General features: G+C 44.0%; 1 protein-coding gene across 1 annotated transcript; it reads right to left on the bottom strand.

Moving 5' to 3' along the window:
* Positions 1-73: 73 nt before the first annotated feature.
* rbm19 (RNA binding motif protein 19) lies at positions 74-11,114 on the bottom strand. Its single transcript, XM_055887127.1, has 22 exons — positions 10,967-11,114; positions 9,893-10,075; positions 8,714-8,809; positions 8,436-8,474; positions 8,086-8,281; positions 7,750-8,000; positions 7,469-7,528; positions 7,188-7,338; positions 6,902-7,108; positions 6,689-6,819; positions 6,469-6,593; positions 6,228-6,324; positions 6,003-6,113; positions 5,678-5,878; positions 5,338-5,547; positions 5,173-5,233; positions 4,676-4,755; positions 4,512-4,567; positions 1,069-1,182; positions 846-957; positions 611-731; positions 74-518 (listed from the first exon to the last, which is right to left on the bottom strand). The coding sequence occupies exons 1-22, from the start codon at positions 11,000-11,002 to the stop codon at positions 436-438; spliced, it is 2,721 nt and encodes a 906-aa protein (XP_055743102.1). The 5' UTR covers positions 11,003-11,114; the 3' UTR covers positions 74-435.
* Positions 11,115-16,036: the final 4,922 nt, after the last annotated feature.

Here is a 16,036-nt window from a genome sequence, read left to right as displayed (position 1 = left end):
ACCCTCTAACGTAGATAGATTATATGTTAAATTTTCTGATAAAATACAATTCAATAAAAACTTAAAGCCACAGTAGCAGATGGGTAACATTTAATTGTTGTGTACAAATAATCCTATCAATCATGTCATCAGAGTCCCATGCATCATCAGCGCTCTCTCACAGACATTCTCTGTCCCGCTTTCTCCTCACACACCCACACCCGTTCCTCGTAACAACAACGCTCTGTCAAAGTCCCTCAGTGTGTTTGAGAGGATTTGCTTGTCAAGGCTTTGCGCAGAATCACTGACAAAATAATTGGATTCTGTCGAGTTCTGGTCTATCTGATTCTTTCTTCTTCTGTCACTCAGGTCCAGATTACGCAGTCACTCCTACCCACATGGGTCGACAGAGCAACAATTGGGGCTGGGTTGGGGTTAGGGTGTGTGGTTGAGAGGTCAGTCATCCTCTGTCCCCCCGACCTCCATCGTCTCCATAATACCCTCCATCACCTCAGCCTTCCGCTTCTTCTTAGGAATGTCTAAGAGAAAGAGAGAGACAGGGACATCAGAGAACAGGTTTCTCAAAACATCAATCTGAAATGTATTACTGTATCTGTACGCTGGGTGTTACCATGGAAATGCTCTGCTGTTTTCCTGCGTAGCGTCTCCACAGTGTCTTCAGCGTCGGCCCACTCTAGAACCAGCCGCCGCCCATACAGATGGGTGCTGTGGCACAGTGCTGAGAATGCTTTCTACAGGGGACACAAGAAATAACAACACCGGTCAACACTACTGTACAGCAACAATACACATTTTAAAGGGGAAACAAGAAATAACACACACCGTGCTCATTCATCCTCACTCACCTTTGCATCCTGTTTGGTGAGGAAGTCTACAAAGCCAAACCCGCGGTGAGCCCCCGTGCCAGTACCGGACGCTTTCTTTGGCAGACGAACAGTCTTCAGCTCCCCAAACGTGCTGGAGGGGATATACATATTATCATCATAAGTGAGTGATGAAAAATGCAATGTCTCAGTGAGAAAGCTCTGAGGATGTGTGTATGTGTGTGCGTATATATATATATATTACCAGAAAAGCTCTCGTATCTCCCCGACTGTGGCCTGGAAGGGGACATTGCGTACAAGGATCTTAGAGCTGGTCTGTTTCCTCTCTGCCTGCTTCTTACGAGACACTACTGCAGACCTATACAAAATAAACAAATACAAAAAAAATACAAAATACTAACATATCTATAAGGTGTGGCATACAGCAGATCAGCCACCAGGGGGAGACTCGTCGAGGCCTGGTGACAGACGGAGTATACATCACGAGGCGATGGCTCCATCTGCTGGACGTGCCAGGTCTCGACGGGCTCTCCGGCCAGGACTAATTGGAACTGATTGGGAGCTGGTGAGTAATCAAGGGCTGATTGCTCACCAGCTGTGCAAGGCCCATAAAGCTGCCAGAAGGGCAGCACACAAAAGAGAGTGGGGGAAGAAAGGACTCCCATTTAGTTGAGGACGGTTGCAGAGGTATGTGCAGGGAGATCAGTTTTTATGCCCGACAGGATACAGCAAGACCCGGAGCCCAGAAGACGGTATCCCGGAGAGGGTCTCATGGGGGAGACCTATCCTTTTCTTTTTGATTTATTATTTAAATAAACACCCTTGAAACTGAGCTAATCATACTCTGTCCGATCTGTGTAAACATCTTGACCAAACCCCCTGGTCTGCCACAAAGGATAAATGCTGCATTGTGTCATCATAAGTGCTTATACAGACCATTCGGAAAGTATTCAGACCCCTTCCCCTTTTCCACAATTTGTTACGTTACAGCCTTATTCTAAAATGTATAAAGTAGAACATTATCCCTCATCAATCTACACACAATACCCCATAATGTCAAAGCAAAAACCGGTTTAGACATTTTTGCTAATTTATTAAAAATAAAAGACAGAAATACCTTAATTACATAAGTATTTAGACCCTTTGCGATGAGACTCGACATTGAGCTCAGGTGCATCCTGTTAACATGGACCATCCTTGAGATGTTTCTACAACTTGATTGGAGTCCACCTGTGGTAAATTCAATTGATTGGACATGATTTGGAAAGGCACCACAGTTAACAGTGCATGTCAGAGCAAAAACCAAGCCATGAGGTCGAAGGAATTGTCCGTAGAGCTCAGAGACAGGATTGTGTTGACACACACATCTGGGGAAGGGTATCAAAACATTTTTGCAGCATTGAATGTCCCCAAGAACACAGTGGTCTCCATCATTCTTAAATGGAATACGTTTGGAACCACAATTTTTTAATTGTGTAATTTTTTTTTTCTAGAGCTGGCCGCCAGGTCAAACTGAACAATCGGGGTAGAAGGGCCTTGGTCAGGGAGGTGACCAAGAACCCGATGGTCACTTTGATAAAACTCCAGAGTTCCTCTGTGGAGATGGGAGAACATTCCAGAAGGACAATCATCTCCGCAGCACTCCACCTATCAGGTCTTTATGGTAAAGTGGCCAGACGGAAGTACTATCAGACCATGAGAAATAAGATTCTCTGGTCTGATGAAACCAAGATTGTACTCTGTGGCCTGAATGCCAAGCATCACATCTGAAGGAAACCTGGCACCATACTTACGGTGAAGCATGGTGGTGGCAGCATCATGCTGTGGGGATGTTTTTCAGCAGCAGAGACTGGGAGTCTAGTCAGGATCCAGGGAATGATGAACGGAGCAAAGTACAGAGAGATTCTTGATGAAAACCTGCTCCAGAGCCCTCAGGACCTCAGACTTGGGCAAAGGTTCACCTTCCGACTGGACAAAGACCCTAAGCACACAGCCAAGGCAACGCAGGAGTGGCTTCTGGACAAGTCTCTGAATGTCCTTAAGTGGCCCAGCCAGAGTCCGGACTTGAACCCGCTCAAACATCTCTGGAGAGACCTGAAAATAGCTGTGAAGCAACAATCCCCATTCAACCTGACAGAACTTGAGGATCTGCAGAGAAGAATGGGAGGAACTCTGAAAATACAGGTGTGCCAAGCTTGTAGCATCATACCCAAGAAGACTTGAGGCTGTCATCGCTGCCAAAGGTGCTTCAACATAGTACTGAGTAAAGGGTCTGAATACTTATGTAAATGTTACATTTCCAGTATTACATTTTTAATACATTTGCCAAAATGTCTAAACCTGTTTTTGCTTTGTCATTATGGGGTATTTTTTTATTTTACTTTTATTTAACTAGGCAAGTACGTTAATAACCTCTCTACGCTAGGGGGCGGTATTTTCACGTCCGGATGAAAAGCGTGCCCAAAGTAAACTGCCTGCTACTCAGGCCCAGAAGCTAGGATATGCATATTATTAGTAGATTTGGATAGAAAACTCTGAAGTTTAAAACTGTTTCAATGATGTCTGTGAGTATAACAGAACTTATTTGGCAGGCGAAACCCCGAGGACAAACCATCCAGGAAACATTTATTTTGAGGTGACAGTGTTTTCAATGGGTTTTCTATGTGGATCTAGATTTCTAAGGCACTTGCTTGCAGTTCCTATCGCTTCCACTGGATGTCAGTCTTTAGAAATTGGTTGATGTTTTTTTTGTGTAATGAAGAAGTAGGGCTGTTCAGACCGAGGGTCGAGTCTAGTGTACTGTTGTGGTTGGGGCGCACGACCTGAAAGCTCACTCCACTTTGTTTTTATCTGCTATTGAACGCAGTTTATCCCGTCTTAAATTGTATTGATTATTTACGTTAAAACATACTTAAAGTTGTATTAGGAAAGTTGTTTGAAATGTTTGGACAAAGATTACAGGTAACTTAGATATTTTGTAGTCATGTTTCGCGAGTTGGAAACTATGTTTTTCTGGCTCAAACGCGCCAAATAAATGGACATTTTGGAGATATAATGACGGAATTAATCGAACAAAAGGACCATTTGTGATGTTTATGGGACATATTGGAGTGCCAACAGAAGAAGCTCTTCAAAGGTAAGGCATGAATTATATCGTTATTTCTGAGTTTTGTGTCACGCTTGGCGGGATGAAATATGATTGTCTGTGTTTGTTCGTAAAGCCTTTTTGAAATCTGACACGGTGGCTGGATTAACAATAAGTAAAGCTTTAATTTGGTGTAACGCACTTCTGATTGTATGAAAGTTAAATATTTCTAATAATTTAATTTGAATTTGGCGCTCTGCCATTTTCACAGGATGTTGTCAAATCGATCCCGTTAACGAGATTTGATCCCTAAGAAGTGGTTAAGAACAAATTCTTATTTTCAATGACGGGGCAGAATGCCACATTTTTACCTTGTCAGCTCAGGAATTCGATCTTGCAACCTTTTGGTTACAAGTCCAACACTCTATTCCCTGTAGAGGGATTTTTTTTCTCCCATTCAATTCAGAAAAAGGCTATACCGTAACCAAATGTGGAAAAAGTCAAGGGGTTTGAATACTTTTCGAATGCACTGTAATTACTCCTATCAGTTTGTTGTTAATTAATGTAACCATGTATGATATTAGTATGATGGAGTGACTCACTTGGTGGCTCTCTCAGACACTTTCAACTCCAACTGGTGGTCATCCACACTGCAATGCTTAGAGAAAGAAGAGAGATGGGGGGATGAGAGAGACAGAAAGAGGTGTGAGGTCAGTATCTATAGGTGTAGAGGTTTAAGGTTAAGGATCAGGGCTAGGGTCAATACCTGAAGCTGCCTTATGGCCTTCTCTGCTGCCTTCTGTGTCCGATAGGTGACAAAGCCATACCCCATGGACAACAGCTGACCTACAGGGACAAAACAGCACAGACATCACTGAACCTCACAAATGTTCAATTTATGCTTGATCCGAAAATGTGGTCGGAGACTGACGCAATTGCTGAGCCTCCGGAGGCACACAGAGGCCAAATTGAGCGCCGTTCCACATTGCTGTGCACCTCCCAAATGTATGTAACAATGCAGAGGGCTTTGTATAGCTCCGCATTGAAATGATTTGATTGACAGTAGGTGGGGGCGAGAGGTCCTGTATAAACACAAACTCACGCCCATGACAACTTCCATCACAACAGCTCTGCGCTGCTCTGCAAATTGCAAGAAGTATCAACGCCCTGACTTCTGCAGAGGCCGTATAACCATAAATGCTGCACGGCCAATGCAGACGTGGGATTGACCACGCAGCGCCTTTAAAATGTCATGTTCAGTACCGGTCTTGTCTTTTTTCTTGGAGATGGTGCAGGTTTTCAATGTGCCACATTTGGAGAAGGTCTATAGAAAGACACAAAAACATGAATCATTCAACAAAACTTACGACCTAACTGCATCCTCTGACTCACTCATCCTCTATTCCTCATCACTAACGCTAACCCTACCTCACGCAATGTCTCCTCTGTTGTGGTGAAGTTGAGGTTCTTGATGAAGAGGGTGGATCCCAGTGCTTCCTCCTCCTCCTCCTCCTCCTCTTCCTCCTGTGCTGAGGTTTTGGTGGTGGGCTCTGGATCTGGTGTAAGTATCTTGCTAGGCATGGCTGCTGAGAATACTCCTGTAGGCGCCCACTCCAAATATAGGGGGACATGCTGGAACTAGAGAGTGAGGCAGTATATGTTACAGTATACTCCCCTGAACGGGACCATGGTCTTCCTCAGACAGCGTTCTATTTTTACATTATATAGGCCATATTTGTATGGAACGAACACACACGCACACACACACCTTGCTGTATGCCAGTCTAGTGAAGGCTTGTTTGGCCTCAGTGGGTTCCAGGTATTCTATGACGGCAGTCAAGCCTGCAGGCGGCAGCAGCACCCTACCCAGGGTGCCATGCGGCGAGAACAGTTCCTCCAGGTTCTCCACCGTCACTCCCGCTGGAAGATTCTTCACCAGGAACACAGACATGCTACGAGGCCCCGCCGCCTAAACACACAGACACAAATAACCGGAATCCAAAATTATAACTTTAAATAATGGTCTAAACTTTATATAATGTTATGTTCTTTATGCACGGTTAGCACATCCTAGAGAGTGTTTTACAACATACCTGACTGAAGGAGTCCAGACAAACGTGGTTGTCCAACAGGAACTGTCGAGTCTCCTGGACAATTTGAGTCTCTCCTAAAGCCATCCTCACTGCTACACTTCCCTTAGACTCCTGAGAGAGAATCACATCATTAAAGATGATTGGGTAGAGGGTGGGGGAAAGGTGTATTCGGTTGTAAGGGGAGAAGGGTAAAAGGGGCCGAGGAGACAGGAGAGTAGAACTCACATGGTCCAGGACTTGGCTCTTGGTGGTGTTGTATTTTTCAGCGATAGCATCTGCAACAGCACTGGTGCCCAGAAACAGGGTGTTCCAGTTATGGGAGCTGTAGAGGGACAAACATCACAATGTGAACAAACACAAAAAGGCAATAAGATTACTGAACAATTCCAGTACTGGTTTGTAAACAAACTTGGACAATTTAGAGATATTTTAAACTAAGGAGAGATGTCTTTAGACTGTAACTGACCTGGTACTACTGGCTTTGTTCTTGGCGTCTTTCTGACGTTTGTAGGAGGAGGAGCCTGGGCCAGAGTGGGCGGAATCAGCCTTTTCCTTCTTCAGAGTGGATGGAAGCAGGTGCAGCATCCTGCCCTGAGAGAAATAGATGGGGGTATAGAAGATGAGAGGTTAGATGTTACAGGTTAAAGGTCAGAAACACACGATGGGTAAGGGTGTGAGATTAGTACCTGGAATATGTGTCCATCTAGCTGAGCCAGTGCCGTCACTGCATTCTCAGGGATCATGTAAGAGACGAAGGCATATCCTTTAGGCTTCTTGGTCAGATTGTCGATGGGGAAAACCACTTCAGCGAGAGGACCTGTAACACAGGCTGAGGGGTCAGGGGTGTGTGTGTGAACTCCTGTTCAGTGCAGGTACACAGTATGTGTGTGTGTGCGCACCGTGCTTGGAGAATAGGTCTTGGAGCTCCTCTTCTGTACAAGTGTAGGGCAGGTTCCTTATGAAGAGTCTTCCTGACTCTGCAACATCTTCCTCTTCCTCATCATCCTTCAGCTCCCTGGTGAAGCTCCTCTCGCTCCCTTTCTCCCGCCTCGCCGCGCGCCCCTCACCCCTCACACTTGTCCGAAAAACCTCAATATAGCGCCCCCCTTAGGACAAACACAATACACGTCTCTATATTCTCAGTGAGGAAACCAACATGCACACCCACAACAGTCTGATTCTCACCCATGTAATCTTTGTTCTTCTTCAGAGCCTTTTCAACCTCTTCTTCTGACCGCATGTCCACATATATATACCCGGTTTTGTTGCCAGTGGCGTTCTTGATAATTCGAATGGCTGCAGGCTTCAGAGGAGTCATGAACTCTCGTACTTGTTGCTGTTGATTTCACACATTAACAACCCAAGAAGTCATACATAAACAACTGCATCATAATAGAAGGACACATCTCCCTTTTCCCACTCATCTGAACTCATCACACCCCATGCCCAAACACCCACACACTTACCTCTTTGACATTGAAGGGACATCCTCTCAGCTTCACTGTGAACTCAGTGGTGGGCTCAGTCTGTGGAACACAGATTGATAGACACACACACACATATTTTACCAAAGGGAATAAGGCAATGAAAACCCTCAACCTTAATTGCACTGTCAGAATGTTACACCATTATGCTGTTTTAACTGCTAACCATCAGTTCGATTAAGGTTGGATTTGAGGTCAAATATACAATCCCAAGATTTGAGGGTCAGTGGTGCTAGGGGTTAAAGGTTAGGAGTCTGCCCTACCTCCTGCTGTTTGCCAGGCTTGCCCTGGCTTTGATCCAGTGAAGAGGCTGGTGCTGTGGCCCTCTGGATAAAGTCTCTGTCCCTACTCTCATAGGCACCATCTGTCTGCTGCACAGCGGCAGGCTCGTCTTCCGCATCTTCATCCTCATCGTCATTGTTCTCCTCCACAGCAGCACCCTCTGTATGAGCCACTTTGGAGCGCAGGTACTCCATATCAGACAGGCCAGACTTCAGAGCCTCCTTATCAGCACCTGACAGTGAAAACACACCGTTTACACACACAGATCCTTACCGGCATCTGTCAGACAAAGGGTCTATGTAGGCATGTGCACCTACCCTGGTCTTCCTCCTCCTCCTCATCTGACTCGTCAAAGTTAAGGTAATCATCGGAGGCAGTCTTCTTCTCCTGACTCCTCCCCTGTCCGGTCTCGGGGGCTGCTGATTGGGGCAGAGTGTCGTTGGCCCAGGTAGACGCCTGGTTGCGGTTCTGATGCACTGACACAAACTCCTGGAAACCCTCGTCATCCTCCAGCTGACACACACAGACACACGAGTTTAAACAGAAACAATATTAAACAGATCACCAGAATGTCAAGGAAGACAATAATTGTCAACACTTCAGGCATTTGCGATATCTTACATGCCATCCATAGTGTATTTCCTCTGCCAGGCAGACATGGACTTACTTTGCCTAAAATACTGGGGGATTCCTTTTTCTTCTTCTCCTGGTGGAAAAAACACACAAGAGAAAAATTTAAGAATAGATATCTCACAACAATTCAGCACAAAATACATCATAGTATATACCCTGTTATTATGGTACATCAACACCCAATATAATAACTCCCCAATGTTACCCAGGACCCTGTGTGTAGACATGACCAGAAGATGAAGGGAACATCTCATGGTGTGAAGCATTCAAAAACATTAACCACTTGACTGCAGCGCTATCCTTATACTGTACCTTGTTATTCTCACTGGGGGCTGTGGCTGGACCACGGGAGTGTTTACTCCAGGCTCTGGCCTTAGTGGGGTCCCCAAACGACTTGCACATCTCCACCTGGGCAAAAGCACAACACACACTATCAGAGAAGACGATGGCATTATCTGTCAACCAGGCTAGCGAATCCAATTTGACATACAATCTGTGATTGGCTAGCTGTCCATCTCACCACTACTCAGGAGTATGGGTGGCTAACTGTCCATCTCACCACTACTCAGGAGTATGGGTGGCTAGCTGTCCATCTCACCACTACTCAGGAGTATGGGTGGCTAGCTGTCCATCTCACCACTACTCAGCAGTATGGGTGGCTAGCTGTCCATCTCACCACTACTCAGGAGTATGGGTGGCTAGCTGTCCATCTCACCACTACTCAGGAGTATGGGTGGCTAGCTGTCCATCTCACCACTACTCAGGAGTATGGGTGGCTAGCTGTCCATCTCACCACTACTCAGGAGTATGGGTGGCTAACTTTCCATCTCACCACTACTCAGGAGTATGGGTGGCTAGCTGTCCATCTCACCACTACTCAGGAGTATGGGTGGCTAGCTGTCCATCTCACCACTACTCAGGAGTATGGGTGGCTAGCTGTCCATCTCACCACTACTCAGGAGTATGGGTGGCTAACTGTCCATCTCACCACTACTCAGGAGTATGGGTGGCTAACTGTCCATCTCACCACTACTCAGGAGTATGGGTGGCTAACTGTCCATCTCACCACTACTCAGGAGTATGGGTGGCTAACTGTCCATCTCACCACTACTCATGAGTATGGGTGGCTAGCTGTCCATCTCACCACTACTCAGGAGTATGGGTGGCTAACTGTCCATCTCACCACTACTCAGGAGTATGGGTGGCTAGCTGTCCATCTCACCACTACTCAGGAGTATGGGTGGCTAGCTGTCCATCTCACCACTACTCAGGAGTATGGGTGGCTAACTGTCCATCTCACCACTACTCAGGAGTATGGGTGGCTAGCTGTCCATCTCACCACTACTCAGGAGTATGGGTGGCTAACTGTCCATCTCACCACTACTCAGGAGTATGGGTGGCTAGCTGTCCATCTCACCACTACTCAGGAGTATGGGTGGCTAACTGTCCATCTCACCACTACTCAGGAGTATGGGTGGCTAACTGTCTCACCGTTACTCTGGACGTGTCCACAAAGCTTTTATTGAAATGCTTCAGCGCCTTGTCCGCATCCTCCTCAGTCTTGAAGCCCACAAATCCAAACTTGCGGAACTTGCCCTCCTTGGTGAACTTCAGGCCGCAGTCTGTCAATGTTCCGAAGGCGGCAAACATCTCCTTGAACCGCTCCTCCTTCATCTGCAGGCAAAGCTCGTCATTAGTAACCTAAACTCAGTTTAAAAAACCCTGAATAACAAATCAACCCAGACCTAGCCACTACTCCATCGGCACTTGTGGAGAAAACATCTAAGAGTATTGATAACTCCACTTGGCCTATCAGCAGGCAAGATGGAGCTACATGGAGCTACCACTTCATAGTTACATACATTATTATATCCTTTCAGATACCCAAGTGCCTAAGAGGGTAGGGACTGGAAGTTCATTTTGAACTAAGGGTACTGTAAACGTAAACTCGATCATTAACTAAACTTAGGTTTAGTAAATTCAGTCACAAACGTAAGCCAAACTCATCTCCAGTTTACCACACATTAGCCCCTGTAATTCAAGAACGAAATTGTAGATACAATTATTTGCTGTGTAGTTTTAGCCCTGTACGTTTAGCTTAGATTTGTAGCTCCACTCCATCTGAACCAGTACCATAAATTCAATATCCCATTAACCTGATCTGCAAACGTAACAATGACAAAATACGTTCGGTAATCAAAACATTGACTTTCGCTATTACGCACGGTATATGTACATCAACAAAATGTATGTATAAAAAGTATTGTTTTTGACCAAGTGGGCAAATTACTCATTACTGCCACGCAGGTCGGCTGATCCAGCAGCAGCACAGTAACCCGAAAAATCATTGATATTTAAATAATACATTTTTTAGAAGTACATAACGGCAGTAATGACGATGACCGAACGTATTTGAACATTATCAAGTTTGCAGAGCTTATTATTGGGACTTTGAATTAAAGGATCCTGGGCGTCAGAAAAGATCTCGTCATATTCGTCTTCTCAAGCCCAGATACTGGTTCAAACTCCATCCTCCATTCAACAACACATTCTAACATAACTTGCCCCGTTTGGAAGGTTTTTGACGATTAATCTCGACATTTTTGGAAACCTAAATCCCGTCTAAACACTGAAATAAAGCGAAATATATATGTCAACAAACACGCGTGGACATCTGTCTTGGTGGGCATTGGTAACCTGGAAACATTTTGCAGAATCATGTGGAATCACTTCCGTGTCAATTACAAAGAATCTTCAGTCTTCAAAATAAAAGTCCTTACCGAAAGATGTGTGCTGTACATTGGCATTAATAGTTTGAATTCACATCACTGGCTGTTCGTGGGCAACAGTGGGCTACATTACCTATTTTCCAGTCAATATACCACAACAAAATACATAATTTATTTGAACCCTGGACCCTCAAAGTCTTTAGCTCTACCGACAGGTGGCGCCAGCGCCATCTGGGCGCGCGTGTTGAAAGGATATTTCCTGTTTGACCGAGAACAACCATGACCGGGTTGTCATGTCAGTAGTTTTAGGCTACTTTGAAAAAGTATTGGTCGCGGGATGTGTCAGTTTTTGGGTCTCGGGCGCTGCGCGAGTGGAAATTTGAAATGGAAGAAAGGTCCACAATGAAACTGACAGTAAATGTGGAAAATTATACATTTGCATCTGTTGGCCATCAAGTAGCCTATTCTATGCAATTGTAGGCTACTCTAGCCTAACATTTGATACAATAAATGTTGAAATGAAGATATGACTAGTCCTTGCAAATCCATTTGTGCCACTTGTGTAGCCTACCCAGAGGAGCTTGCAAACGGATTTAATGAATAACCTATATTTTGTTATAACCAGTTTGTTGTTATAGCCTTGTGTTATTATGCAATTATTAAAGGCCATGGCTAATTAAATTTAAAGTTATCATTTGAGATCATGGTCACAGCTGGAGCACTATCCTAATTGCCGATCAGCTGTTAGAATGCATTAGGTTGATGTAACAATCAGTTATATTTGGCTACAGGTAAAAAAAATAAACACTGTGTTGTAGACAATCACATTCAGTTCATATCCATATGATTAATATTTGATTGATTTAAATTATGACCCATCCTCAGTAGCCTATTCGAGCAGGCTATTTGGCAACACAAGCGCATCTTACCTCGAAATAGCTTTGCTATTAATGTTGACTAAATTAGTCCGTAAATTTGAAATAAACAAGTTGCGAAATCGTTCAGTCTACATCTTACCTACATCTTGCCTAGCCTACCTGAAATTAGACGTAGACCTATCAGGGGCTATAGGCTACTTGTATCTAGCTAAGCAAACCATGGCAAAGTTTAGCCTAACATTTGTTTTTTTAAGTTTGTCCAAGTGTTTCTTGCGCAGAGACTGAGATCATCTGTCCAACTTTCATTTTTTAAATTGTTTTATTTCACCTTTATTTAACCATGTAGGCTAGTTGAGAGCAAGTTCTCATTTACAACTGCGACCTGGCCAAGATAAAGCAAAGCAGTTTGACACATACAACAACAGAGTTACACATGGAATAAACAAACATACAGTCAATAATACAGTAGAAAAGTCTATATACAGTGTTTGCAAATGAGGTAAGATAAGAGAGGTAAGGCAATAAATAGGCCATGGTGGCGAAGTAATTACAATATAGCAATTAAACACTGGAGTGATAGATGTGCAAAAGATGAGTGTGCAAGTAGAGATACTGGGGTGCAAATGAGCAAAATAAATAAAATAAATAACAGTATGGGGATGAGGTAGTTGGATGGGCTATTTACAGATGGGCTATGTACAGGTGCAGTGATCTGTGAGCTGCTCTGACAGCTGGTGCTTAAAGTTAGTGAGGGAGATGAGTCAATCAATCAATCAAGTTTATTTTATATAGCCCTTCGTACATCAGCTAATATCTCGAAGTGCTGTACAGAAACCCAGCCTAAAACCCCAAACAGCAAGCAATGCAGGTGTAGAAGCACGGTGGCTAGGAAAAACTCCCTAGAAAGGCCAAAACCTAGGAAGAAACCTAGAGAGGAACCAGGCTATGAGGGGTGGCCAGTCCTCTTCTGGCTGTGCCGGGTGGAGATAAGTCTCAAGCTTCAGTAATTTTTGTAGTTCGTTCCAGTAATTGGCAGCAGAGAACTGGAAGGAAAGGCGGCCAAAGAGGAGTTGGCTTTGGGTGTGACCAGTGAAATATACCTGCTGGAGCGTGTGCTACGGGTGGGTGAGCTGAGATAAGGCGGGGCTTTACCTATCAAAGACTTGTAGATGACCTGGAGTCAGTGGGCTTGGCGACGAATATGAAGCGAGGGCCAGCCAACTGGAGCGTACAGGTCGCAGTGGTGGGTAGTATATGGCGCTTTGATGACAAAGCGGATGGCACTGTGATAGACTGCATCCAGTTTGCTGAGTAGAGTGTTGGAGGCTATTTTGTAAATGACATCGCCCTTATACATCGTCAGTTTTACGAGGGTATGTTTGGCAGCATGAGTGAAGGAGGCTTTGTTGCGAAGTTGGATGCCGATTCTAGATTTAATTTTGGATTGGAGATGCGTATTGTGAGTCTGGAAGGAGAGTTTACACTCTAACCAGACACCTAGGTATTTGTAGTTGTCCACATATTCTAAGTCAGAACCGTCCAGAGTAGTGATGCTGGATGGGCGGGCAGCTTGGGAGTGACTGGATACTGCCCATAGCTGTGGTATATTGGCCATATACCACACACCACCGTACCTTATTGCTTAATCATAGCATTCAAACGAGTTAAATCGACATCCATTTATGGAAAATGAACTGGGGAGTTTAATAAGGGCAAATTATTTTCTCTTATATTCCATTTAATTTATTAAGTCACGTTAGCTCGCAATAATTATTATTTTGATGGAGAACCACATTTTGATTCTTATGTTGTTACAAATTACGTTGATATTCCTTCTTAATTCGCTTGATAACGTTATGGAAAATGGGTTTATTGGATATAGGCGGAAGATTTAAAACGTTAAGTTGATCGATCCCGTGGAGGGAGGAGCTGATTTTTTGTAAATGACAGTAAAACATTATTTTGATGACTATAACATGTGTCGGAACCTTCAATTCTTGAACATTTTCTCAACACTCACCCGCTCAGGCAAATTTGCAGGACTAATAAACTTGGAACCAAATCAGAACTCCCGTACATACCCCTCGTGATGAAGGCAGCCAATGGCCTGCTTCTATCTACGATGTAAACACAGCCACTTGTGGAAAAGCGAACTGCTGTCTGATGAAGAGGAACACAAATACATACATTGAACAAAAATGTGAATGTAAAGTGTTGATCCCAGAAATGTTTCATATGCAAATTAGACCAGCTTTTAAGCTTGTGCGCAGCTCTTTAAGCACGCACATCCCCCAGCCAGACAATGTTGCAGCGCAAGGTGGAATAGGCTATATACAGTACCAGTCAAAAGTTTGGACACACCTACTCATTCAAGGGTTTATCTTTATTTGTACTATTTCCTACATTGTAGAATAATAGTTAAGACAACAAAACTATGAAATAACACATATGGAATAATGTAGTAACCAAAAAAGTGTTAAATAAATCCAAATATATTTTATATTTGAGATTCTTCAAAGTAGCCACCCTTTGCCTTGATGACAGCTTTTGCAGCTTTGCACACTCTTGGCTTTCTCTCAACCAGCTTCATGAGGTAGTCACCTGGAATGCATTTCAATTAACAGGTGTGCCTTGTCAAAAGTTAATTTGTGGAATTTATTTCCTTCTTAATGCGTTTGAGACGGTCAGTTGTGTTGTGACAAGGTAGGGGTGGTATACAGAAGATAGCCTTATTTGGTAAAAGACCAAGTTCATATAATCACAAGAACAGCGCAAATAAGCAAAGAGAAACGACAGTCCATCATTACTTTAAGGCACGAAGGTCAGTCAATATGGAAAATTTCAAGAACCTTTGAAGTGCAGTCGCAAAAACCATCAAGCGCTATGATGAAACTGGCTCTCATGAGAACCGCCACAGGAAAGGAAGACGCAGAGTTACCTCTGCTGCAGAGAAAAAGTTCATTAGAGTTACCAGCCTCAGAAATTGCAGCCCACATAAATGCTTCAGAGTTCAAGTAACAGACACATCTCAACATCAACTGTTCAGAGGAGACTGTGAAATCAGGCCTTCATGGACGAATTGCTGCAAAGAAACCACTACTAAAAAGGACACCAATAAGAAGAGACTTGCTTGGGCCAAGAAACATGAGCAATGGACATTAGACCAGTTGAAATCTGTCCTTTGGTCTGATGAGTCCAAATTTGAGATTTTTGGTTCCAACAGCCGTGTCTTTGTGAGACGCAGAGTAGGTGAACGGTTGACCTGCGCATGTGTGGTTCCCAATGTGAAGGATGGAGGAGGTGGTGTGATGGTATGTGGGTGCTTTGCTGGGAACACCGTCTGTGATTTATTTACAATTCAATTCAAGGCACACTTAACCAGCATGGCTACCACAGCATTCTGCAGCGATACGCCATCCCATCTGGTTTGCGCTTAGTGGGACTATCATTTGTTTTTCAACAGGACATTGACCCAACACACCTCCAAGCTGTATAAGGGCTATTTGACCAAGAAGGAGAGTGACGGAGTGTTGCATCAGATGACCTGGCCTCCACAATCACCCGACCTCAAACCAATTGAGATGGTTTGGGATGAGTTGGACCGCAGAATGAAGGAAAAGCACCCAACAAGTGCTCAGCATATGTGGGAACTCCTTCAAGACTGTTGGAAAAGCATTCCAGGTGAAGCTGGTTGAGAGAATGCCAAGCGTGTGCAAAGCTGTCATAAAGGCAAAGGGTGGCTACTTTGAAGAATCTCAGATATAAAATATATTTTGATTTGTTTAACACTTTTTTGGTTACTACATGATTCCATGTGTTATTTCAACATTTTGATGTCTTCACTATTATTTTACAATGTAGAAAATAGTAAAAATAAAGAAAAATCCTTGAATGAGTAGGTGTCCAAACTTTTGACTGGTACTGTAAAAAAAGATGACATTCTTGGAATAGCTGCAAGTCATTGGGCTACTTTTTTTCATGGGGTTTAGCCTAGTACTTTGTTCTAAGTCAACAATAACAACAACGAT

The sequence above is a fragment of the Salvelinus fontinalis genome, chromosome 28 (genome assembly GCF_029448725.1).
Source record: "Salvelinus fontinalis isolate EN_2023a chromosome 28, ASM2944872v1, whole genome shotgun sequence".
Taxonomy (NCBI): Eukaryota; Metazoa; Chordata; class Actinopteri; order Salmoniformes; family Salmonidae; genus Salvelinus; species Salvelinus fontinalis.
The sequence above is the reverse complement of the archived record's forward strand: the minus strand, read 5'-3'. Positions and strand labels throughout refer to the sequence as shown.